The sequence below is a fragment of the Oryzias melastigma genome, linkage group LG16 (assembly GCF_002922805.2).
Source record: "Oryzias melastigma strain HK-1 linkage group LG16, ASM292280v2, whole genome shotgun sequence".
NCBI classification, from domain to species: domain Eukaryota; kingdom Metazoa; phylum Chordata; class Actinopteri; order Beloniformes; family Adrianichthyidae; genus Oryzias; species Oryzias melastigma.
The window spans coordinates 11,753,262-11,777,394 of record NC_050527.1 but is presented as its reverse complement, the minus strand read 5'-3'; the positions used below and the strand labels follow the sequence as shown (position 1 = coordinate 11,777,394).

Here is a 24,133-nt window from a genome sequence, read left to right as displayed (position 1 = left end):
GATATTTGCATAGATCAAATCGTCACATCCAAACCTCCACTGAAAGCCGATGAGCCTGCTAAACAGGCTGAACGGCCTCTCATGGAAAAGGAGAAAACGTCTATCCATGATAAAACTCGTTAAAAAATTTGGAACTCACCAATAAAATCCACCAGCTGGAAAAAATCAGGAGAAGAAGATAACAAACAAGGAAGAGCAAAGACTGCAATGGCAGAAAGAAAAGATCTCCTTTCTCCAAGAGATATCTCAGCTAAAACAGCTTGTTCAGGAATAGGACAAAAACATCAGCAAGTCTGAAGAGGATCACAAAACACAAACTTAATGAAGAGTAAAAAACAGCAGGCAGAGGACAAACAGAAGTGGGACGAAGAGAAGTCCTCCCTTTCCCAAGAAATCTCTCAACTAGAAGAGGATATCAAGAGAAAGGATGACAAACTTGATCGCTGCCAAAAACTCTTCACAAAAAAGCTCAAGCAAATCCAAGAGCAGGTGGACGATCTACAAGAAAAGACGAAGAAAAAAATCATGCCGTGGTATTCTGAGTATTTTCAAAAGGTCTAGTAAAAAAAAGATTGAGAATGCTGACCACCACGGAGGAGGTTTTAAAGAAAAGGCTCAAGACCTCCATTTGAATGTGACTTTGAGCTGAACTGTAGGAACTTTCTAGAAATGTATTTTATTTTATGTAACTTTATTTATTTGTTTTGAATTAGCTCAATTTATCTTTATTTATTTATTTATTTTACTGCTGTCTCCTTTTATGCTATTTTATATTGTGTGGGGGTTCTTTTGTTTGTTTCTTGGTAAACAAACGTAAGCGAACACCAGTTAAAAAAATAAATACATAAAACTATAAGTGGGCCAAACTAATGCATATAGTCTTTTCTTTCAGCTCCTTTTAATTTAATTTTGTATTATTGTGATGTTATTTATTGTTATTAAATGAAATGTATAATTTAAGTGAGTGAGTGTAATGCAACCACAAGAGAACACAATCAAGTTTTCTCTTGCACACACAATCAAGGAGTACTAGCTACTCCAGTGAGCACTAGTCACACAAACACGGAGAACTAGCCTCTACAACAAATTCTTGCGTTACACAGAGCCTAGTGTGCTGCACTGACCAGAACTAAACTTAAATTTGGTGAAGAGATTTCCATCCTGTACAAAAACTTGGCAATATGCCTCAGGTGCCAACTTCACGAAAGTATTTGATCAGGCTAAAGAGGCCACAGCGCTTAAAATGCTGACACAAATGTCTTTCAGATTCTCTAAAGCTAAGAACAAGATGAATGAGTTGAATCAGATTTTTTGTGAGCAGGGAATGGGGTGTCAGGAGCAGCCAGGTTGGCTTTCCAAACTCTTAAGCTTACACTCTCAAGTGCCTAAGCTCCACAGTCTGAAGCAATGCAGTTGGGTCTGCCCCCGCACCAGCTACAGCTGCACGAACTTCCGCACCAGCCTCTGCCCGATCGCGGTTAGTGGCATTGGCAACACCTGTAGCAGCCTCCACTCCTACAGTCACCCTTACAACCTCCAACTGATTCCACCAGCTAAGGTCTGCTTGATGGTTAGAGCACTTCCTGCTCAGTTTACTGCTGTTTCAAAAGCTGATTTTATATGTTTTTTTTATGTATTCCTTTTATTTATTTTTTCCTTATTTAAATCATTTTATATTTAAGTTGTGCACACAATTGTTTTTTTAATATAGTATCTATTTTAATAATATTAATATATTCACATTATTTGCTGTATTTTTTAATTGTTTTTATATATATTTTTTTAACTCCATGTTTGGTTTTGCTTTTTTTAAACTCTAGTGCTTATTCTTAGACACCACCGACCCAATGGGCTGCTGTTGCTGCAGTGCTCTTCCTCTTTGAAGTGGCTGGGGTCCTGCTTTTTGGTCCAATAGCTGTACTGGGCTCTGCACTGCCCTGTGTTGGGCAGGCGCTGCAGTGATGACCCCTGTGGTTGAGCTGGGACTAGGCCTTGGAATAGATGGATCCCTATAAAATCCCTATAAAATCAGTGAAGCAAAGTACTAAGAAGAACTTAAATAATATGCATTCCTTTTCAAGTAGTGAGAGACGGATTTACCAGCCCGAGTCCTGGTGCTATTTCATTATTTCAACCTTAAACATTACCATCTAAATCTCAAATGTAAATCTATTGTGCACTTTAAAAACAAAAAAAAAACTCTTAAAGTCAAATGGCCTTGATGCAGTTTTGCTTTCCAATAAACCACTCACCAGTCCCACTGGTAAAACAGGTGTAGAGAGAGAGTAGTTATCAAAATTAGAAATAACGGTATTGTCGTTGACAAGTTATTGTGAACTACTAAAAAAAGAAATAAACATTGCATGTTTCTTATAATTTAATTAATTATTGCTATATGTATTTATTTGACCGCTCAACTCAAGTAAGCTAATTTCAAGTACTTATTCTTAAAAACATTGTTTATTACTCACCCAACCTAGTAATAGTTTAAATTAAAAGTAAGTTTTATTGATCATCTTTTTTTGAGGGGGAAAATGCTTCAAAATTACTATACGTGTGTCTGCTTTGATAAATGGACTTTGATTTTATTCGCACGCGAAAATCTTCTCATCTCTGCTGGTGTTTTATTTTGAAAGTCCCAACAGGAAGTGCACTGTTAGATCGACTTCATTGTTACAAATTAAAAGCCTGACTGTGAGTCGGGCTTCTGCACTTAGACGTTTGACGTCCAGCATAAGAGACGCTCAAAACTCTGACCAACAATCAGAAAATACAACCAATCTATTTGTGCTTGGAAAGTGCATTTGATTTAGTCAAAAATCACAAAATCTTTATTTCATGGATTTCAATAAGCCTCCAAGCGCTCCAGAATGGAACGACGAGAAGATGCCGATGGTTCACAGCCCGCTCCCTCCACCGTACCAGGACATGCCTCACCAGGGACCCCCACCACAGCAGCAGGTAACCGGGCTTTTCTTTAATTTTTTTTTTTTTTTTTTTTAATCTGACCACATGAAGAAAAAACACTTAAAATAGCCTAATAATTACAACAAAGTGATGCAATTATTAAAATTACAATATGACAAAAATAAACCATCTGAGCACATGTTCTAATCTATTTAATGATGCCTGCATTCAGGTTAATGTGGACATGTTGAGTTTGAGATGAACTAAACACTGAAAAAACGAAAGAATCACTAACACTCTAAAGTTCTCATTTTAAAGTTAAATAGCACAACTGTATATGTTTGTGTGGATTTTAAGATTTTGTGTTAGACTACTCTATTTTTTTTAATACAAAAAGTATTGAAAAAGTTTTGAAAAGTAAAAACAAAAACCTTCAGATTCATTTAACTTTTTACCAAATCAATGTTGTTATTAATTTGGATTGTATTTGCATTTAACTTTATAAATGTGCCCCCCTTGTTTTGTGGTTGGAAATCTTAAAGATGTGTTACTTCCTGGCAGTCAAATCTCACCTTTTTTTTTTTTGGTGAGGAGATTTTCCGGTTGATTCTGCAAACAAAGTAAGGTAAAAGTGGCTCTTGAAAACACATCTTTCTATTGTGATTTATGTTTCGTTTTTCCGTAACTCCACTCCCATATGATGAATCTTCAATCTGGGAGAAGGGTGTGGGCGAGCTAAACAGAAAGTAAAAACTAAAGTTGTGTGTTAACCAAATGGAGAAATAAATAAATAGACAAATCATTTGTATTTACTATATTTTCCTACATACCTTACTGTTTTTAATATTCCCATTAAACTGTTTCATTAATGTTGAAACACAATAGTTGACTGGTTTTTGATCTCAAGCCCATCTGAAAGTACATTAAGTGAATTTCTACAGAAGGTGTTGAAGGTATGGGTACCCACGGGACAAATTTGGTCCGCCAGATGTGGCACTGGAAGCTGCAGGGTGTTTAGTTAAAAGCCATTAACCGTACGGTGTTCCAAAGCTCTATCAGTGAATAAGCTTCAGGCCAACATTATGTCACTAGTCAAAAGAGCTGCTCCATGACTTCATTAAGATCCAAGTTTGCTATTTCATGAAATGCAAAGAATTCTTGTATTTGGCCCGCAAACCGGGATCAAATTACATTTTGGCCCTTTGAGCGAAACAGTTTTGGCACCCCTCCTCTAAGGGATTTTTTCAAAATACCCACAATTTGCATAAGTGTTTCACACCAATAAACATATGTTGTCTGTCATGTCACTTTTTATTTAAAATTATTGAAATAATTTAACAATACATCTTCTAAATAAAGAAAAAAAAATACAAAAAAATTGGTATAAAAGAGGTTTATTTCTAAAAAAACTTTTTTTTTTTTATAATATGGCGGGTTTTTGAACTTGCTTTAGGGAAAAAACTGTTTTGCTTTTAAATTTCTCCTCGTGAAATGTTTGATTGCTAACTATGTGAATTATCAAGCTACAGATATGTGCTTCAAGAACTCAGATAAAATGTCATAGCTAAGGACTGTGTAATGTAACAAAACTCTCTTTGTTCCCCTTTGAGGAAGTGTGTTAATCTGTTCGTTTAAGCACAGAAACTCTTCCAACTCCTAGATGTGGGTTAAGATGATGAGCTGCATGTAACCTTGTGTTTTTCCTTCAGGCATTTGGATATCCAGCACAATGTGCAGGTGCAGGATATAATCAGCCACCGGCTTTCATGAACCAACAGCATCCAGCTCAGCCTCACACTGTCACTGTCCAGCCCACTGTTTACGTGGCTCAAGCTCCTCTGAACCCAGTGAAAGATTACATGGGTTACTCCATCTTCACCCTGCTCTGCTGCTGTCTGCCACTTGGAATTGCTGCACTCATCCACTCCATCAATGTGAGTTAACTGATCTGTTCTTTTACCGTCTTCTTCTGAGATTCACGCTCTTTCACCAACCCTGGAATTCTGTGGAAATTCTTTAGCCAAGTCAGGCAGATCTTTCTCAATATTTAAACCTGTTTTTTGTTTTAATTTTGACTTCATGGCTTACTGGAAGAAGGTAAAACAAGTCGAGCTTAAGGTGCATTTGAGGTGAAAGCTACTGTTTTTTTAGAGTTGCTTTTGTACCATTGCCAGAAGAAGTTGCTAATGAAGTATATGTACCCGTTCTGTTACTGAAGAATGTTTGATTTAAAAAAAATGATTAACTGAGGAGGAAATTAATGATCTGTAGTTTATGTTGTTTTGCTTTTATTATTGCACTTAGCTAAAAGTTAATCCACATGAATCCAATAACGTTAAAACCCTTCTTGTGTGTAAATGTGTGGCTTGGGAAAGTGACTTGCTGGAAAGGGTGTGTCAAAGTACACACCCTTTCCATTTTCACTGGGAATGCAATTAAAATGGAGCCAGAGATGGTTGGAGAGGGACTTTAACCCCTTGAAGCCTAAATTTATTTCCAGCCTTTAAAAAAAAAAAAAATTAAATCAATTATGATTTTGCTTTCATTTAGTTGCTATATTAAAGTAATTTAACATTTGGGTTCTCGCATTGCCTGCCCATATGTCAAAGCGTCCTTGGGCAAAACACTTGAGTCCCACAATGCTTAGCTGAGGATGACACCATTGTGTAAATGTGCATGGGTGACCGAGACTGGCCCTGCTGTCCGAGGTTTACCCTGCCTTCCCCCACGAGTAGCCACGTTGGGCTCCGCCAACCCCGTGACCACAAAAGGAACAAAACAGGTTTAGTAAATGGATGGATGGAACTATGACTGTAAATTCTTTGGGCTTTAAATTAAGGTAGAAAGTGATTTTTTAAATATACTGCCATAAACTAATGATCCACTTGATTTGTTTTTTTTTTCTCCCCACACAAAAATTAGAACATATGATTTAGAAAGCAAATGTAAAAGATTAAAATAGAAGGGATACAATTGCACCTGTATTGTTAAATGTAGTGGTGAAACAAACATATCCCTTGATAAAAAATGTCAAGAACCAGCGGTGGAGGACCCAAATGCAGGAGACCAGGCTAGGTGACAGGAACTTAAACCATTCAATAAATTAATTAAAACCATGTAAGCATGACTTAAGAATGAGGAACTGAAGACCAGACGCTTAAATAGGCTGAGGTTGATTAACTAAATGAAGACAGCTGTGGATGATTAACCTGAACATGGTGAGACTGACGGGAAAACAGAACTTGACAAAACCTAAGCACAAAATCCTGACAAAAAAAGACATCTGGTAAAACAGTCCACAAACTGCTGTGGTCTAAGATCATACCCAAGATTTGCTATTTAACTTCCCCATCACGTTTCCCTTTTAAAGGGATAAGGTAAGTAGTACACAATTCAGTAAAGTCATTTTTAATTAAAGTAAATTAAAAGACTTACTTAACATAGAAATGTAAATTTATAAGCAGCAAAGAATATATCTGTGGCTTTTTATTCTCAAAAAATAAAAAAATGTCTTTACATTAAACACACTCAATATTAATGATGTAAACTTATATAGCTTTACTTTCTTCTTAGAAAACCCAAAAGCGCTTTACAGTCACATTCACCCACAAACATATTGATGTTGAAAACTGGCACCTACATAAAAACCAAGTACACTTTGACAAACATGCAATCTTCTGATCAGAGGTTGACCACTCTACCTCTGCACCACGGCCCGAGTTAATATTTGAAATAACCCTCTCCATGTAGTGACAGTTAAGCAGAATTGACTAAAGTGGTAATATAACCCAAAATGTGACGTCCACGCTTGTGGACACCAGTTCTTAGGAGGTTAAGGACAGAGTTTTAGTGATAGTGCTATCAAAATAAAGTCTACAAGATGATAGACAGGAAACACAAAGAGTTGTCTGCATGCTAAGGTTCATGTTTAGTAGGGCTGCCATGATTAATCGTCTAATCGACTACTAAAATAGTCCACGGCTAATTTAATGATCGATTATATGGAGTCGGAGTGTAGTAAAGTTGAAAGATATAATGGCATTATGCTAGCTTTTTAGGCTATTTTGGGGTTTAGCTAAGATTTCAGCTACATGCTAGCTATTTTTGCTAATTTAGGATTTTTTTTGTTTTTAGGCTATTTTGGAGTTTAGTTAATATTTCAGCTATATGCTAGCTGTTTTGGCTAACTTAGGCTCTTCATTTTTTTTTTTGTCTAATTTTACATTTAACTAGTATTTTAGCTGGCTATCAGATTCAGCGTTTTTAGCTATTAGCTTCAGCGATTTTAGATATCAGCTTCAGCATTTTTAACCATCAATTTCAGCATCTTCACCTATCAGCACTAGTATCCCCAGCAGCCAAATTCAGCTTACAGCATCACACTAACATTACTGTAGCTATATATTTAATTTTTTAGTTATTTTAAAGCTAATGATGGTTAAGATGCGTGTTAACATCCAGTTTACGCATAACCAGATTAGTCAACTGATCGGAAAAAATAATCGGTGATTAGTCTATTATTAAAATAATAGTTTTTGGTCGCCCTAATGTTTAGTAAAGTTGTTAAACAATAACTTTATCACTTTATAAGCCCTTTTTTCAGTTTTACTTTTTCATTATCTCAAATTTTATTCAAAAAGACCCACTCTAATAAAAATTGTGTGTTTAACATATTATTGGAGCATTTTTTTTCATGATGGGGACATATACCGGTAAGTAATTACAGCTGGACACAAAACTGCAATCATCACTCTCGTGAATTAAAAGGATCTCCATCCATACGTTGCGACCATATCTAAGTCCCTGATTGGTCGAAGTTTGATCTGGTTTAGGTTTCAACACGCATTCAATGGACATGCACTTTGAACACGTAGAAACTTGCATAGCGGAAAATTGTTCCTGTTTTCATGAGTTTTATTCAGGTTCTTTAGCTTCCTCCCACAGTTAGAAAAACATTCATGTTATGAACAATAGGCAAACTAACCACAGGAAAGAGGGTGTGGAGTCTGTTTTTAAGTGCGTGTTTGCATGTCTGCCTTGTGGGACTTTCTTTCTCTATGTGGAGTGATGATGAGCAACTTTGATCTTACACTCTTGTGTTTCATTTCTGCCCATTCCAAGATTCAACAACCAAAGTTACATGAGAGGAACCCGATTTGTGAATTCATTAAAATCTTGTTGCCTTTTTTACGCAAACTTTGCTTTTCTGTGTAATACAACAAATGGTTTTGTTAATTCAAATGTTTATGGCTGAACCGCCCCTAAAATTGGCCCAACTGGCATGGAGACTTTCAGCTTCTGTCTCTGAGTAGGTGTAATGGAAGCCAAGGTTGCTTTGATAGCCGCCTTCAGGTCATCGGTATAGTTGAGTGTTCTGTCTCCCATCTGTCTCTCGACAATAGCCATAGATTTTCTTCCGAGGTTAGGTCATACACACTTTCTGACTAATCAAGGTCCCCTTTTGGGCAGGTGTCATGTCCCAATGGAAAATAAACTCAGCATATTTATACAGCTTATTATCAGCATGAAGTACTCTACACTCTTCCTCCACATTCTATGATCTTGATTGAAACAGTGACTTTGATCATTAGTCCAGTTCCTTTTCACCTTAACCCAGGTAAAAAACTTCTAAAGTTCTCTCTGGGTCAGGAGATGCTTGACATGAGGAATGCAACATGTATAGCCCATGTCAGGTATTCATCTGTGGGACCCTTCCCCTTATTGTTGAAAGGAAGGACTTGAAAATCCTCTCAAAGCTGCAGGTCTCTCTGTTGCTGGTGCACCTTTTCCCACCTTACGTGGGCAACAGGTTTCAACTGTGGTTTTTTTTTTAACTCAGCCAGGAAGTGGTGACCTACATAAACTTGCAGAGCATGATCAGCGGATACTGAGGTACAGACCTCCAGTCACACCTCAAAGATCATCTCAAAAAAGAGTGTAGAGCCCCTCAGAAACTGTCTATCCCACAGGAAGGTTTTTGATCATCAGTTTCTGTGACAGATGCACTGTTTTTAAACTGTTCTCTGAAATAAACCACTCACTTACTTTGATGCCTTTTTGCAGAATTTATGGGAATAAATGTTATAGATTGCAATAAACTGCACTGATTTACAAACTAGAGCTTATTCCTAATTTTAATGTTTTTTTATAGTGTAATCCAAGTGCAAAAACTGATAAATTGTTAGATTTACTTAAAAGCTGTCTCTAAAAATAAATATTATTTTTTGGGTTTTCTTTTATTAATTACTGTTGTGTGATTCTAGTCAAAATGTTCAAATATTATTCAAAGTTTGATTTACTTAAATAACTGTCTTTAAAAAAGGACAATTATCAAAGTCATGATATGTAAGATCAATATTATCCGTGCGTCCTTTCACTTTGGTAAATATAGACACAGAACTTTATCAAAAAGTGAAAGCATCTTTTTATTCAAATTTTATTTTGTTACTGTATATGTTGCGTTGAAGTCTGTTCCTGTGTTTACTTGTTCATCCACCATTTTCATTTAGGTTCTTCTTTCTCTTTCTAAAATTCATAACAGCAAATGTGTTTTACAAATTCATTGGTGATGGTGTAGATAACTACATTCTTTTTTCCTTTTTAAATGTAATTCTTACTGGAAAATTATGTTTTTCTCACATTTAGGCCCGCGAAGCAAACTTTTCTGGGGACCGGATGAGGGCAGAGAGAAACAGCAGAACAGCCAAGACCCTGAACCACGTGGCTCTGGGAATCGGGCTTCTTAGCTTAACCCTGATGATTGTCTATATCGTGGTCATAGTCGTCCAAGCCACCAGATACCCGAGATACCACTATGGGTACAAATGAGGCTACCCACACCTTAAAGGAATCTTATCTGTTTTTGACTATTGAACTTTCTTTTTTTTATAACTCCTCTGTTGTTTCTCTGTAGTGATGCTAAAATAACTTTTAAAGCATGAGAACAAAGGAGCCATTGTGGCAGCTTCCTAATATCCTGTTTTGGCTTAATCTGTAAAGATCTACATTACTGCATTGGTGCTGTGAGTGCCTGTTTTGCATTTTCAATTTTCTTTCTTTGGATCCCTTTCATTAAAACATTTTTTAAAGCATTATGATTCATGCTTTTTCTTTTTTAACCTTTTTTTGTTTACTTATACTGTTATGCAATTCATTAAGGAGATGAAATTTTATTTGTGTTTGTTTTCACAAAATTCATTACTCAACTTGTTTATTATCTTCTACTGGTCATTTCTGTCTTAGCATCAATTTTCCACAAACAAAAAATGCACTGAAGGCTAAACAACTTGTTTTCTATTCATCAAGCTGACTTTACCAGCAGCCAAACAGGTGGGTTGAGGTCAGGCAGCCTCATTATTTGTTTACTTAGCAGTTACTTTTCCTGCTGAAGTTCCAGTATGTCAAACAGGTGCATTAGGCTTCTGCTTCTGTTAACAAAACTTTAAAATCGAAACACTTCTGAGGTGAGATGAGGACACAGTTCTTACTCTTACTTCTCTCTTCAAGCTGTCAACAAAGCATTAAACCTGGATTAAATTACCTGGATTGCTGTAACACAGGAGTCACCAACATGTAGCCCCCAAGGAGCACACAAGGTGCCCTCAGGTCTCTTCTAAAATTAGCACAACTCACTTGTGAGCTGTATCTAAAATTACATTTTATTCTTTTCCTATTTTTTATTAATTACACTTGCATTTACATTTTTAAAAATTAAAACACCTTCAAAATATGTTCATGATTCATAAACTTTAGATAAGTTTAGGTGACCTCTACTAAAAAACTTCCATAACCTCTGACTTATTCCAGATCAAAGATCATACATTTTGTTAAAGTGCTGCAGATTTGGTCATTAGTTCAAAATGTGACAAGATTTGTTTAAAAAAGTGTAAGTTGATTTTTCATTAACATTAAATAATTGATAAACATAGTGAAAATGGGACGTTTTTCCCATGAAATGTGGTGATGTAAGTTATCATCGGAAAATGTAACAATTACTGAGATCAATTAAGTGCTGAATATTGCTTGTTGTCATTGTTGATAATTATTGTGAGAAATCGGTGTCTTTACATAGAGGAGTATCAATATTCAATCAATACTAATAATGTTGAACTAACTATAACTAAGCAAAAAATGTTATTTCAAACTGGTAGCCCTTCATATGACTTCAGTACCCATTAAGTAGCCCTCAGTTTCAAAAAGGTTGGTGACCTCCTCTGTAACACAACTTCACATTCATTATTTTAATTCTGCTGCCCCAAGTGGGAAAAAAAATTACTTACATCAATTCAAACAGACCTCCAGATTGGACAAATTAAAGGTCCATGATGTTAAAGAATTGAATCTAAACATGAAATTTGCTGAACTGAAACTGCTAGTTTTGGTAGAAGGCAAAACCTTTTTTCTGCAAACAAGAAAAAAAGTTCAATGCAAGCTTGAAAAATCTTTAACACAGTTAACTCTAACCATTTGTTTGACACACATTTCTGAGACCCCGGTAACATCAGGATGATACAAACTTTGCTTTAAAATGGTTCCTTTTCTGCCCTGTACTGCATTATCATTCCACTAGGGGGCAGTAGAGGGGTTTTCAGGTTCATATGAAAATGGCTGCTCCCTGAAACCTAAAAAATCATTTTAAAAATTAGCCAATTTTTAAAACTTTACCTTGAGAATAGCTCATCCATTGGTATTCATTTTTTTTAAATTACCATTTTCTGTATTGAAACAATGCAACATTTGTTGATATTTAAGTCTTTTTGATGTGGATAAGTAAGGTTTTTTTGCCCTGAACATTTGTCAATATTTGTATCTTGAACTAACTTTAATGTGAGCAAAAACTTACCAAATCATTTAGCATATGTTTGTAATTAATAATATCTCATAAAATTAAATTCTCATTCTGCTAAAATTCAGGAACTTAAACTCCTTGTGGCTAATAAAACTGCATCAAGAAAGTGTCTGGATTATATTTTTTATAGGTAGATAACTCTAACAAAGTTCATTTTTACATAAAAAAGACCAGGTTTTTGTTTGTGAGCATAGCATACACTTTATTGAATGTATGGAAACCAGTACAAATGGCAAAACAATTATATTTTTTAACTGTTCTTCAAATAAATTAAAACACCCTCGTTATTGATTCATAACAACAACCGTGGATATAAATGCTAAGATTTCTGATGCAATGCCACACAAACACAGGGAACTCTCAGAACAGTTTATTTTTTCTTAAATCCAAATTCATTCCTGTGCACTGTAGCATTTACTGCCCTTTTTATTTCAAAATCTCCTCACATCAACAACAAAACACATGAGCAGGCTTAATGATGACCAGCTGAAACTGAGCCATGCGCAGAATATTATGTTTGATCAGTAAATACTTTTAAAACCTAAAAAGCTGCAGGGAGTGAGAGGCGGTGAGGGTCACCACATTGCTTGTGCAATATTTACATACTTTAAAGTCTTCCTTCTGTCTCAGCGACGGACAAATCGAACAACAATCACTCTCATGGCCTCTTCGCTCTGGAGTTAACGTCAGAATTACTCAAACATTTAGTACATCGCATGCGATGCCACTAAAAGCCAAACTGGATGGTGAGACACGAGTGACACGAAGCACCGGAAGCTGATGAGACGACACTGCGTTTAACATCTGCAAATGAACGCCACTGACTGTTCTACATCGTAATCTCTTGCTACAGACAGGATTTTATTGAAGAGCAGTATGATTAACATTCTGTAACTGAGTAAGGAGTAAGTGAGCGTGGATGGGTTTGAGATTTTAATAGGATCGGATGGCGGGGGGAACGTGAGCGCAGTCCTGCTCATCCAGGGAGGTGTCGATGACGGGACGGTACTTCAGGGTCACCTGTGATCGGCCGAGAGAAAAGGTGAGTTAAAATTGTTGGATGATCCTGACAGAGCTGAGAATGACAGCGGAGGATACCTTTCCAGTTTTGGGGTCGACGTATGACAGCGTGTGCTTCCTCCAGTGCTGGTCGAAGGGTTTCTTCTCCTGACCCTGCAGCGGCTTGGAGTAATCAAACTCATCCACGCGATCCTGAAACACGAGGAGGTCAGAGAGGTCGTCACGCTAGCAGGGATTACACACAAAGTCAGATTATGAAGAAAAAAACTGACTCTGAAGTCCTCTCTAGCGTGGGCTCCTCTGCTCTCCTTTCTCTGCTCGGCAGAGTTGATGGTCTGAACCGCATTCAGCATCAAGTTCTGCAGCTCCAAGGATTCCACCAGGTCTGTGTTCCACACAATGCCTAAAACAGGACAAAAGGAGGACGTTTGTGATACTACTAAAGCTTTAAAAACAGTAACAATGAGAGGCACAGCACCTCTGTCAAAGGTCTTTATTTGCTCCATGGTCTGGTAAATGTCGTCCATCTTATCGCATCCTTCTTTGAGGACGGAGCCGGTACGGAAAACTGCAGCGTGGTTCTGCATGGTCTGCACAAAGACAAAACCACTCTTTACTACACAACTGGTTAACAGAAAATATGTCCTGGAGGTCAAGTATGAGATGCTGTTCAGGTTTGACCTTCTGCATGTTAAGTCGGATCTCAGAGGTTCTCAGACTTCCATTTGCAAACCGGAGCTTGTCCAGGTTGGCCACAGACTCCTCTCCTGCGCTGGGTTTCAGAGGGGACAGCTTCTCTCCTGGAAGGAGTCAAACAGCAGAAAAAAAGGAAAGTCCAATCAAAAACTATATTCCTAAAAATCTTGTTTCATAGGATAAATGTTGATTTGTAATAAAACAAAATGAAAATAATAATGAAGCACTTTTTTGAATCTCGTTTTTTTTATGTTTGTGGTGTCAGTGAGCAGATCTTACCAGGTTTGTGCTCGTTAGCAATAGTGAGGGCACAGGCTCTTCCAAACACAACTAAGTCCAGCAGGGAGTTGGCGCCCAGCCTGTTGGCGCCATGAACGCTCGCACAAGCTGCCTCACCGCAGGCGTAAAGTCCAGGCACCACTGTGTCCTTACCGTCTGTGTAATCGATCACCTGTCAGGTAGAAACTCTCCGTCATAAATGCCTCTTTTACTGAGAACTCGTCCCTGATGCAGACAAACAGCGTACCTGTCCTTTGTAGTTTGTGGGGATTCCTCCCATGTTGTAGTGAACTGTGGGCAGGACGGGGATGGGCTCTTTGGTGACGTCCACTCCAGCAAAGATCATCGCCGTCTCCGAGATCCCGGGCAGCCTTGTGGCCAGCTGCTGAGGAGGCAGGTGGTGAAGCTGCAGGTACACGTGGTCCTTCTCTGGACCGACACCCCTAAAACAAATGAAACCTCACGTGTCAAGTCGGTTCCTCCTTCAAACGCATGTCAGACGCCACCTTCATCCGTACCTGCCCTCCCGGATCTCTATGGTCATGGAGCGGGACACCACGTCTCTGGAGGCCAGGTCTTTGGCGTTGGGAGCGTAGCGCTCCATGAAGCGCTCTCCCTCACTGTTGATCAAGATTCCTCCTTCACCACGGCAGCCTTCTGTGATCAGGCAACCGGCTCCGTAGATCCCTGTTAGGATTCACAGGTTAGAGGTGGTCTGATCTCAGCACAGACGGATAATTCTTGAACAGAGAAACAGTTTACTTTGCTAAAATAACAACAGCAAAAGTTTAAAAGGGCACAAACAAAAACTAGAAAGGTCTAAGAGTTTTAAATCAGAAGATGGAGTTAATTTCCTGGTTTGAATTACTTTTAAGTTTGCGAGGCTGTAACTTCAATTTATTAAGAAGATCATTTGATTTAAGAATTACATAAAGCTTAAAGATTTAAGAATATTTTATGAGTAGTTTCTCTAATTCCTAATCCAAACCATTATTTAGGTTTAAGTAGTTTTTGATTGACAAATGTTTAAATGAAGATAAAATAAATAGAGAAATGGAATTCATAAATTGACATCTGATTCCACAAAAGAAAACTTCTTACAAAAAAACTCTCAGATCGAACACTTTTATTTCACAGATTTTAAAAACCATCTTAATGACTATTTTAAAGATAAATACTGCTGTTAAACAATGATATTAGAGTTTCATATTATAAATTTGTTTTTTTCTGATTCTATTCAATTTTCTTTCTTGTTATTGTAACCTTTTTCTTTCTCAAAAGGTCTTGCCTTTTACTAGGCCACAGTTGAAAATAAAAATGCTGGTCTGCATGGATAAATAATGGTTTAAATAAAATAAAAATAAATAAAAAATTACCCCACCCCAAAACAAAATGTAGGAGTAAGACTTCCTAAATTATTTTAAATATAATAGCAGAAAAGACTCTTAATACCAAAGCAATGATTAATTTAGATTTCATGAAAACAAAAATATTTTTATTTTGACCACTATTGGTTTAATATTCAAATAAAAGTTGGTCCTAGTTAAGGGGACCTGGCCGCAGAATACAACATGGCCCCAAGAGGGCGCCAAATCATTATTAGCCGGAATTTCTGGACCAAAGTTTGAACGCTTTTCCCCTAGAAAAATACCAGAACCAGGTTATGGTTTGAGTTAGGAATCTTCAGCTTCCGGGTACAGTTTCAACATTTCCTTTTCCAGCTGACGATGACCTTCAAGTTGTGTTTGGGCTCCATCTTGCCCTCAACCAGGCCCCTCTCATCCTGGTGGCACACTATCGTCATGGTAAACTGAACCAAAATGCTTCTCATTTGTTTATTTAGCAAAAAATAAATGTTGCCCAAACAGTGCAGTTTAGCTGACCAGTAACAGTTTGTGGATCAAATACATAAAGCAAAAGTGGCTCTAATCTTTGGTTAAATAATTTCATTTTTCTAAAGCTTCCAAACATCTCTTTAAAGTGCTTGTGTGTTTAAATGTAGAGTTTGTGCAAAATGACTGAAGCTTCTCACCAGTGGGGTGAAACTGCACAAACTCCAAGTCCTGACAGGGCAGGCCAGCTCTGGTCACCATGGCGTTTCCGTCTCCTGTGCTTGTGTGGGCAGATGTGCAGCTGAAATACGTTCTTCCATAACCTCTGGAAGGAAAAACAGAACATAGAAGTCATTTTCTGACACGTTCACTTTTTGCTCCACACAGATAAACAAGACTGAGCTGCAGCAAAGTCTTACCCTGTAGCGATGACGGTGTTTTGGGCTCTGAAGCGGTGGATGGATCCATCCTCCATGCAGAGAGCTATCACTCCTTTGCACTGCCCATCTTCCATCAGCAGGTCTAGAGCAAAGTACTCCACAAAGTAGCTGGTGTCATAACGAAGGGACTGGATAATAAGAAAAAGGAGAAGCAGATGATTACAATGCAGTCCACCTAAAGTGTGTCACGTGAAGTAGATGGGCTCACCCTTCCATAAAGAGTATGCAGGAGCGAGTGTCCTGTTCTATCTGCTACACAGCAGCAGCGATGAGCCTGACCTCCTTTTCCATACTTGAGACTCTGACCTCCGAAGGCTCTCTGGTAGATCTTCCCGTCTTCAGTCCGGCTGAACGGCATGCCAAAATTTTCCAACTGGGAAAAGAATGTCTTACTTATTTCCAACTCTTTGTTTTGCATTCTAGTTTAATTCACTGTTTTAGATGACGATGCCCTTACCTCCACGACAGCAGCGGGAGCCTGCTCCGTCATGTAATGGATAGCATCCTGGTCTCCGAGCCAGTCAGATCCCTTTACTGTGTCATAGAAATGCCACCTCCAGTCGTCGTCCTCCATGTTTCCCAGAGCCGCATTGATCCCACCCTGTGGAATATTCAAAAATTCAAGCGTGTCAGAGTCATCTGAAATTTTTTCATACCACCCATCCTATATCGATATCAAACTGTATGCTGTTCTCACCTGTGCAGCAACAGTGTGAGATCTGGTGGGGAAGAGCTTGGTGACGCAGGCGGTGTTAAAGCCGGCCTCGGACAGGCCGAAAGCTGCCCGCAGCCCCGCTCCTCCTGCTCCCACTACCACCGCGTCAAACTCGTGGTCCACCACTGGATACTGAGTGGATATCTGAGGGGAAAAATAAATGCGACACACTCTGCATCATGAACAAGAACTCAGGCTGCTCTAGTTAAAAAATAAATAAATAAATAAATAAAAATAAAACCAAGAACCAGTGCATCCAGTGCTGGCACTCACGTCATCTGAAACTTTGGCATTCTTCTTTTTTCCGTAGATGGAGAAGTGAAAGTTCCTTGAACTTTGAACGGCAGCAGCAGGAACCTGACAGAGAACAAGACAACTTTAGCTAAAGAAGAAAGCTAACCAGAAACAACATAAATTAAAAGCAATGAAGATCTATGCTAAAGCAGACTACAGAAGACTTGTTTTTATTTTCTTTTATTCCACTTTGCCCTATAGCTTACCTCCAAATTTATAAACTTTAAATACTGTGTAATAACTAGCTAAACAAAAAAAAAACATTATTCAGTATAAATAAAACATTTTTCAATGTAGTTTATAAAGAATGTTTCTTCAATCTACAAAAGCAGAGTTTGTGTTGAACTTTATTATTCATTAATATGTATAACTTTATAATGTTAAATAATTTATCATTCACCTAAAGCTTTCCTGACAAAACAAATGTAGTAAACACACTTTTTAAAGCTCTAGACTTTGAAAACTCATCATTTACTTCTTCTCCTTAAGTTAAAAAAAATTAAGATGACTTAATAAACAAATAGAAGAAAAGTAAAATATTGGAAATATAAATTAATTAAGGAAAATATGAAATATTTAATGTTTTTCTAAGAGTATCTTTCTACCATTCCACCTCAAAGTCCCTTATCAAACCTATCTTAAAGGTTAGTATAGATTGTCTTCTCTAATCTCTTCAGGTCCACACCTGAAGTGTGGGATTTCTGCAAAGTCAACATGTGGAAGTATAATCTGCATATCTTTTGTTAATTAAAAATAATCTGAATTGTTGAAGATTTTTGTATTATTTTTATTTACTATTATTTTAACTTGACTTACTTATTTTAATTTAAGTGTTTTAAGCTACAGTTCATAACTGCATTTAATATGCATGTTTTTTAATCATAAAAATCAAAATAGTGGACATTTTTTGGTTAATTGCAATAAGGGTTAATTCTGTCACAAAACCTGTTAATGTCAATCCATAGAGCAAAAAATACCACAAAGGTTAGCAGTGACCTTCTTTCAAGACGCAATTTCAATTTCATAAACTTTATCAAGAATACAAGTCCTACACTTGGAGGAAGCTAACATTCACGTTTACGACAAAACCGTTCAGCTAATAAATTTTATTTTACAATGAATTCCAAAAAGTGAATTAAGAGATTATATAAAATATAAATAGGAATAAAAAGTAAAACTGTAATTATTTTGGGCTAAAATAGCAACCAAACGCGTTGTTTATGATTTCACATTGAGACACCCTATGCTACATAATGGGTTACGCAAACCATAACCTCCCTGTTATGAAAGCTAGACTAGCCCTCAAAGACAAATAAATATCGCATGGGCACAAATAACAGAGCGAAGACAAATACATATGTCTTAAAATTAATCTAATTCCTCAATTTGACGCTACTCACTGCTTTAACGTGTGAAATCGTCCTCCTGGAGAGGAGACGAGACGCAGCGCGAACACTCGCCATGTTGCCAGCTCAGAATGTTGAACCGCTGGTGGGGAAGAAATATCCTGTGGGACCGGACTGGACCGTTCCGTAAATATGGGGGTATATAGACCAATTAGAAATTGTTTTTCCTTCCTAAAACTAAAATGGTTGTATTTTATACAACAGTATGGATGTAATATGTGATTTTAAATATGATAGATAAGTAAACACCATAGCTTTTAAAATAATCAGATTCTATTAAAAGCGTAGATTTTATTTTCTACCCTTTTACCGGTATGTGGACCGCTGAGGAGTAATAATTACACAAGCGGTGTTTGTAGGAACAAATTCAGAAGTGACCTAGACATTTTCTCCAAGGTGAGCAACAACTGCATACATTTAATACAGACAATGGCCCGTAGTCTCACTTAAGAAATGCAAATACTTTAATTGGATATAAATAAAAGGCTCTGGGAGTCACCATCCACAAAGTAAAAGGTTGACTAGCATGTTAGCAGCTAAGATTAGCATTGTTTATATTGGCAAACAAGTCAAAGTGAAAGCACAGACTGAATGGATGCTGTGTGTTGTGGTATTTGTATAAACGAAACAGTAAACAATGCATTTCCTTTTCTTGCATTTGTCTTTTTTTTATCAGTTCTGCAGTGTAAATGTAAGGTGTTGAGTGTATTAGTGACTTCTATGAGTAAACCCCAAAGTAATATGGTTCCAGACTAGACACTCTATTGGGCATAAATTGCATAAAAAGATGCAAACAATCAAATAAACAATGTTGATTCTCATCACTGCTGCTCGGCTGTGTTTGTTTACAGCAGCACCCATGAACAATCTGAACGACCCCCCCAGGTGGAACATCCGACCAGACAACAGGGGCAGGGAGGCAGGTGCTGGAGATGGGAACCCATGGAACTACGCTCTTCTGGTCCCCATGTTGGGGCTGGCTGCATTTCGTAAGTTTGCTTCCCTTTTGTCCTTTAAGAGGGAAAACAATATTAAAACAGTCACTCTAATGAAAATTGTGTGTCTTTTTTTTAGCATGTTTTGTGGTGTTTTTCTTATTGTGGAGGAAGATCATTAAACTTAAAATTGTATTTGTGAGTATTTATTTATCCAAATCAATGTGAATCAGGAGCAGATGAAAAAAAACAATGTTGGAAAAAACTTGTAAGTGTGACGTGGGCTGCCTACTCCTCTCCATTCTGTTGCATCCATTTGCAGACTAACAGATTTCCTCAAAACTGTACGTCTTGATAGCTCCAACATTGCTTATACTTGTGTTTTCAATAGATTTTTGTTTCCATTTGTGATTTTTTAATTGTTTTTGTACAGCACTTTGAATTGCCTTGGGTAGGAATTGTGCTTTATAAATAAACTTGCTTGCTTGCTTGCTTGCTTGCTATTATTTTTTGTAGCATCGGTAGTGTTAGGTTGGGGTTGTGAGGGGCTGTCTAAACCAGGGGTCTGCAGCCTGTTTATCCCTTTATTGTGGCTTTTTAGCTTTAGTGAAAAAATGCAAACAATTAAAGATGCAATAGATTAGTTATTTGAGTTTTGTCATTTCTACTTAGATTTTTACTATATCAAACAACTAAGAAAAAAAATATTTACTGGCAGTAATTCTGTAGAAATGTTCTATAAATTTGTGTTTTTAATTTATAGTTAGTGAAATTAAAGTTTCCGAACATTTTTTTACCCTGGTAAAATACATTAAAGTGGTTAAAGTTTTGAACAAATGCAGTTTTGAAGTGATTTAGTTATGTGTTTTGTGCCTCACATTTTTGAGAATGACGATAAAAATCTCAGTTTATTCTAAATGTTTTTATTTTTTTTATTTTTTTATAAAATAGATTCTACCAAAATATTTTTTATATCTGAGAGTAAAAGGGAAAAAATGATGGTGGCACACATAAATCCTTATATTGATTACTGTTGTAATTTAATTATCATAGTATTTAAGTTACATTTATAAATCAATGTTTACTTGACAAAAAATCCCAAATATTGTGCATTTTTTAACGCTAAAGTGAGACTTTGTGTCTCTCGTTGGGTTCTGGTCTATATTAAACTAGACCAAATGGTTCTTTTAGTGTTAAAGGTTGCAGACCCCTGGTCTAAACAAGGGGGTGATTGGAAATGAGGGATGGCTTACTACACACCAAACTGTCCCACTCAGCTCAGAGGCTAACTTCTAATAAACGTCTGCCACTCTATGGAAATTATGTCTTAGAAAATGTCACTTTTTGAAAAAATGTGTCCAAAAATTGCATAGTTAGCATTAAAAAAAACCACTGGGAACGCTTTTGCAACAGATCAAAAGTTGATCGGAATGGGACTTTGTTGCTCAATGAACAAGTAATTCTCCACTGAAAATCTGCCTCGTTTTCAACTGTCATGGATTCACATCTGTATTTTCAGGTTGGATCTGGACTAGAGAATCCCAGCAGGAGATCCAGAGAGTTAAAGACGAGTGCAACAAAGACGTTTCCACGGTAAAAAGTGAACTTGAAGCACGCTATCAGGAGACACTGACAGAGAGGCGGAGAACGGCCGCCACGTTGGAGCTGGAGCTGGAGAAGGAGAAGCAGAAAGTGGAAGGCTACAGGCAGGCATTTGTGTCACAGAGCCAACAGCTTGTAGTAGAACGAAAACAGCTGCAGCAGGTAAAGAAGACATGCAGAGCTTGTTGCTTTTAAAGTTCACCTTTTCAATGCCCCGTTAATCCTTCTTCATTGACTCAATCCGTGTCTTTTCCCTTTCTAGGAGCGAGATGCATTGAATGAAGAGAAGCAAAGGTGGTTGACTTCTGGCGCCGCTGGTGCAGTTCTGCACGAAGCTCTAGAGAGGGAGAACAACTGGTATATGTATGCCACAGCAACCCTGAAGGAACTGGAGAATCAGCTGGTGGAGCGGCAGAATGCTTATTGCTCCTTCATCCAACCTCGAGATCAGCGGCTGGAGATGGAGAAGAACATGCTGCTCATGGTTGTGAAGGACCCCGCTGTGGCAGGACTTGATCTGGAGTCTGACCTCAAGCACATTTTTAAGAGAGACAGTTACTGTGCAAACGCACTAAACACGGACAAGAGGAGGAACGGAAGCCTCATGTGGGTGTATCTGAAGTACTGGCACCTGCAGGTTGCTATGCAGAGACACAAAAGAGCCGAGTCAGCGCTTTTAAAAGGGAAAATCCAGCCCCACTCCAAATGACGAAAGGCGTTTCAAAATTCTCTTCAGAAAAGTTATGAATGTTCGCAGATGACAAATTTAAGATGCAATTTTTGTTCCAATCAAAAAAGTATGTTTTACAAATGTTATGCAAGATTTAAAAAAGTATTATAAAAACACACGAGGCCTAAGCTAAGACACTAGCTTTAATTTAATGCAACTCAAGGTGAAGATGAAATTATATCCAACTTCATAACTCCATTTTTTTAGGATAAAATTAAAATTGTGAGCCACCTAAATAAAAATAAAAGAGCATTCTTGCAATTACAAATTGACAGAATTTTCATGTATCTTTTTTCAATTTTTGTTTTTCTATATACAAATATGCTAAACGGGTCTAGAAGATGGTGGGATGTGTGTATTTATAGAAATAAGTTTAAAAAAGGAAATGTATGAATTATGTGGGAGATGTTTTTTGATAAATGGGTTTATCAAAACCTTTAAACTGTATGGGAGAGAAAACTACAAAAGGTGCATGAATACAAAATGTTGGGATGAGATGACATCAGAAAAACTATTAAAAAAAAACTGTTTCTGATGCACAATGTTGCACTGATGCTCACTTGCCATTAAAGGATTTCCTTTTATCAGCTTCTGGGATTTTGTAAAATTATATCTGACTGATTAGTGTGCACGTTTTAAGCTTTACCTGATTATTTTATTTCCATACCACACAGGAAATACACCAAGTGGAAGATTAGATACATTGTTAGGAAAACTGTGATTTACAAACATTTTTTAAAAGTTTTATTAATTTGACAATCTCACCAAATAGTTTATGTTAAAGGAAAGTCTGTTTCAAAATTGTCATATTTTTATAACTGGCTGCAAAAACAGAAATTTAGCAAAGTAAAAAAACTCTTGTTTTTATAATTGTTTTTATGTTCTTTCTTGCAAAAAAGATAATCTTGTGAAGAGAGTTTATAAGATTTTTGGCCAAAATAACCTTAGTTTGAGAAAAGGTGTTCTAGTGACCAACTAATTCTTGGTTAGACCATTTTTTCTTACTCCACTTACTGTTTTTTTTTTTTAAGTGATTATTTCTGTGACACTTTTCAACGTTATCAGGAAGCTAGAATCCTTTTGAACAAAAAGAAAACGAGAGAAAATTTTCAAATTGTGCAAATTAGGACAAAAACTTTTTTAAAAATGCATAAAATAACAGCAAGCAATAAAATGCACAAAAGACATGAAAATTCAATATAACAAGACAAAGAAAATAAGATACGCCAACTAACTGAATGTTTAAGAGCTATTCCAAAAAAAAGTATGTTTTTAGTTGTTTAAAACTGCTTAGGTCTGATGTGGTGCACAGCTCTGGGGGAATATTATTCTATTTTTTTTATATAATTTTTTTCATATTTAAGAATATTTGACCAATTCTAGCAGGCCTGGTTTCTGCAGTGTTTCATGTGTAAGTTATACTATGGCTTTGTCTGTAAAGTGGTTGCTGTTGACGGAAAAGCTACGGATGACTTTGTGGCACCGTGTGGGAACTAACTTTACCTGAACCTGAATAAGATCAAAATGTCAATTTTAAGAGGATAAAGATTTGTTTTCCAACCTGAGAAATGAAAGGCATTTGTATGACTACACACAGAAGAAAGAATTAAAACATTTAGATCATGTGTCAAAGTCAAGGCCCGTGGGCCAGATCCGGCCCCTTTAGATCGTTTTATTTTGTTGTTTATAATGGCCCGATGTTATCTTGTACTTGTTTCTAAGTTGTATAATTTTGACAAAATATGCATTTTATGGAGGGTAAAATATTGAAAGTTATTTAAGGTGTAAGTTGATTTATTCTGGAATAATATTCCTGCCTTTTTATTAGTCATAGTTATGTTACAATTCTATGGTTTTAAAGTTTTAAAAATTGGCATTCTGCTACCTTTTTGGAGTATTTTGGCATTTACTAAGATTTTTTAGGCTATATTAGAGTTTAGCTAATATTTCAGCTACATACTAGCTGTTTTAGCTAATTTAGACTTATTTTGGACCTTTTGAAGGCTTTTTGGAGCTAAAGACTAATTAGCTGTTTTGGCTAATTTAGGCTTTTTTCAGTTTTTAAGGCTATTTTGACATTCAGGCTAATTTGGCATTTAGCTCATATTTTAGCTAGCTATAAGCTTCAGCGTCTTCAGCTGTTAGCTTCAGAGATTTCTGCTATCAGCTCTAATGTTTTTAGCTATCAATTTCAGCTATCAGCACTAGCATCTTCAGCTGCCTAATTAGGCTTACAGCATTCACAATGGCATTATTGCAGGTGATGATATATATCTATTTAATGATAAAAAGTTACATATTTAAAGCTTTAAAATGTAGTTTTAGTGTGTTTTTCCTTTTTCAAGGTACGTTTCAGTTTTACATCCCTGATCGAGACAAGTAAGGAGGAGAAGTGCTTTAAAGACGGGATGCTAAGGTACTGCAGTCAG

At 36.9% G+C, this 24,133-nt stretch overlaps 3 protein-coding genes across 6 annotated transcripts; 2 read left to right on the top strand and 1 right to left on the bottom strand.

Moving 5' to 3' along the window:
- Nucleotides 1-1,309: 1,309 nt before the first annotated feature.
- LOC112143856 (proline-rich transmembrane protein 1) lies at nt 1,310-9,999 on the top strand. Of its 2 annotated transcripts, none has more exons than XM_036216048.1 (4): nt 1,310-1,558; nt 2,854-2,961; nt 4,617-4,841; nt 9,553-9,999. In XM_036216048.1, the coding sequence occupies exons 1-4, from the start codon at nt 1,325-1,327 to the stop codon at nt 9,733-9,735; spliced, it is 750 nt and encodes a 249-aa protein (XP_036071941.1). In that variant the 5' UTR covers nt 1,310-1,324; the 3' UTR covers nt 9,736-9,999. The 2 variants fall into 2 exon arrangements, with proteins under 2 accessions (XP_036071941.1, XP_024123843.2); XM_024268075.2 differs by having other exon boundaries at nt 1,310-1,570.
- Nucleotides 10,000-11,930: 1,931 nt separating this feature from the next.
- Nucleotides 11,931-18,582, bottom strand: sdha (succinate dehydrogenase complex, subunit A, flavoprotein (Fp)). Its single transcript, XM_024268071.2, has 15 exons — nt 18,432-18,582; nt 17,011-17,094; nt 16,720-16,881; nt 16,480-16,623; nt 16,231-16,395; nt 16,002-16,150; nt 15,783-15,907; nt 14,269-14,437; nt 13,998-14,193; nt 13,751-13,922; nt 13,457-13,575; nt 13,254-13,365; nt 13,048-13,178; nt 12,854-12,967; nt 11,931-12,775 (listed from the first exon to the last, which is right to left on the bottom strand). Exons 1-15 carry the CDS (start codon nt 18,492-18,494, stop codon nt 12,689-12,691), a joined length of 1,992 nt encoding a protein of 663 aa, XP_024123839.1. The 5' UTR covers nt 18,495-18,582; the 3' UTR covers nt 11,931-12,688.
- Nucleotides 18,484-22,291, top strand: ccdc127a (coiled-coil domain containing 127a). 3 transcript variants are annotated; one of them, XM_036215904.1, is made up of 4 exons: nt 18,484-18,575; nt 19,289-19,426; nt 20,892-21,136; nt 21,237-22,291. In XM_036215904.1, the coding sequence occupies exons 1-4, from the start codon at nt 18,509-18,511 to the stop codon at nt 21,681-21,683; spliced, it is 897 nt and encodes a 298-aa protein (XP_036071797.1). In that variant the 5' UTR covers nt 18,484-18,508; the 3' UTR covers nt 21,684-22,291. The 3 variants fall into 3 exon arrangements, with proteins under 3 accessions (XP_036071797.1, XP_024123841.1, XP_024123840.1); XM_024268073.2 differs by lacking the exon at nt 18,484-18,575 and adding an exon at nt 18,611-18,833 and having other exon boundaries at nt 19,292-19,426; XM_024268072.2 differs by lacking the exon at nt 18,484-18,575 and adding an exon at nt 18,611-18,833.
- The last annotated feature ends 1,842 nt before the right edge of the window (nt 22,292-24,133 follow it).

What these genes read in the sequence shown, in the direction of transcription:
- sdha (XM_024268071.2), bottom strand. Translation starts at nt 18,494, where the DNA reads ATGGCGAGTGTTCGCGCTGCGTCTCGTCTCCTCTCCAGGAGGACGATT. An exon ending in ATGCCAAAGTTTCAGATGAC is followed by an intron (nt 16,882 to 17,010) that starts GTGAGTGCCAGC and finishes TTTTCCCCTCAG; the next exon opens with ATATCCACTCAGTATCCAGT. An exon ending in CTCCCGCTGCTGTCGTGGAG is followed by an intron (nt 16,396 to 16,479) that starts GTAAGGGCATCG and finishes TTCTTTTCCCAG; the next exon opens with TTGGAAAATTTTGGCATGCC.
- ccdc127a (XM_036215904.1), top strand. Translation starts at nt 18,509, where the DNA reads ATGTTGAACCGCTGGTGGGGAAGAAATATCCTGTGGGACCGGACTGGA. An exon ending in ACCGTTCCGTAAATATGGGG is followed by an intron (nt 18,576 to 19,288) that starts GTATATAGACCA and finishes GTTTGTTTACAG; the next exon opens with CAGCACCCATGAACAATCTG. An exon ending in GTTGGGGCTGGCTGCATTTC is followed by an intron (nt 19,427 to 20,891) that starts GTAAGTTTGCTT and finishes CTGTATTTTCAG; the next exon opens with GTTGGATCTGGACTAGAGAA.
- LOC112143856 (XM_024268075.2), top strand. Translation starts at nt 1,325, where the DNA reads ATGGGGTGTCAGGAGCAGCCAGGTTGGCTTTCCAAACTCTTAAGCTTA. An exon ending in GACCCCCACCACAGCAGCAG is followed by an intron (nt 2,962 to 4,616) that starts GTAACCGGGCTT and finishes TTTTTCCTTCAG; the next exon opens with GCATTTGGATATCCAGCACA. An exon ending in CACTCATCCACTCCATCAAT is followed by an intron (nt 4,842 to 9,552) that starts GTGAGTTAACTG and finishes TCTCACATTTAG; the next exon opens with GCCCGCGAAGCAAACTTTTC.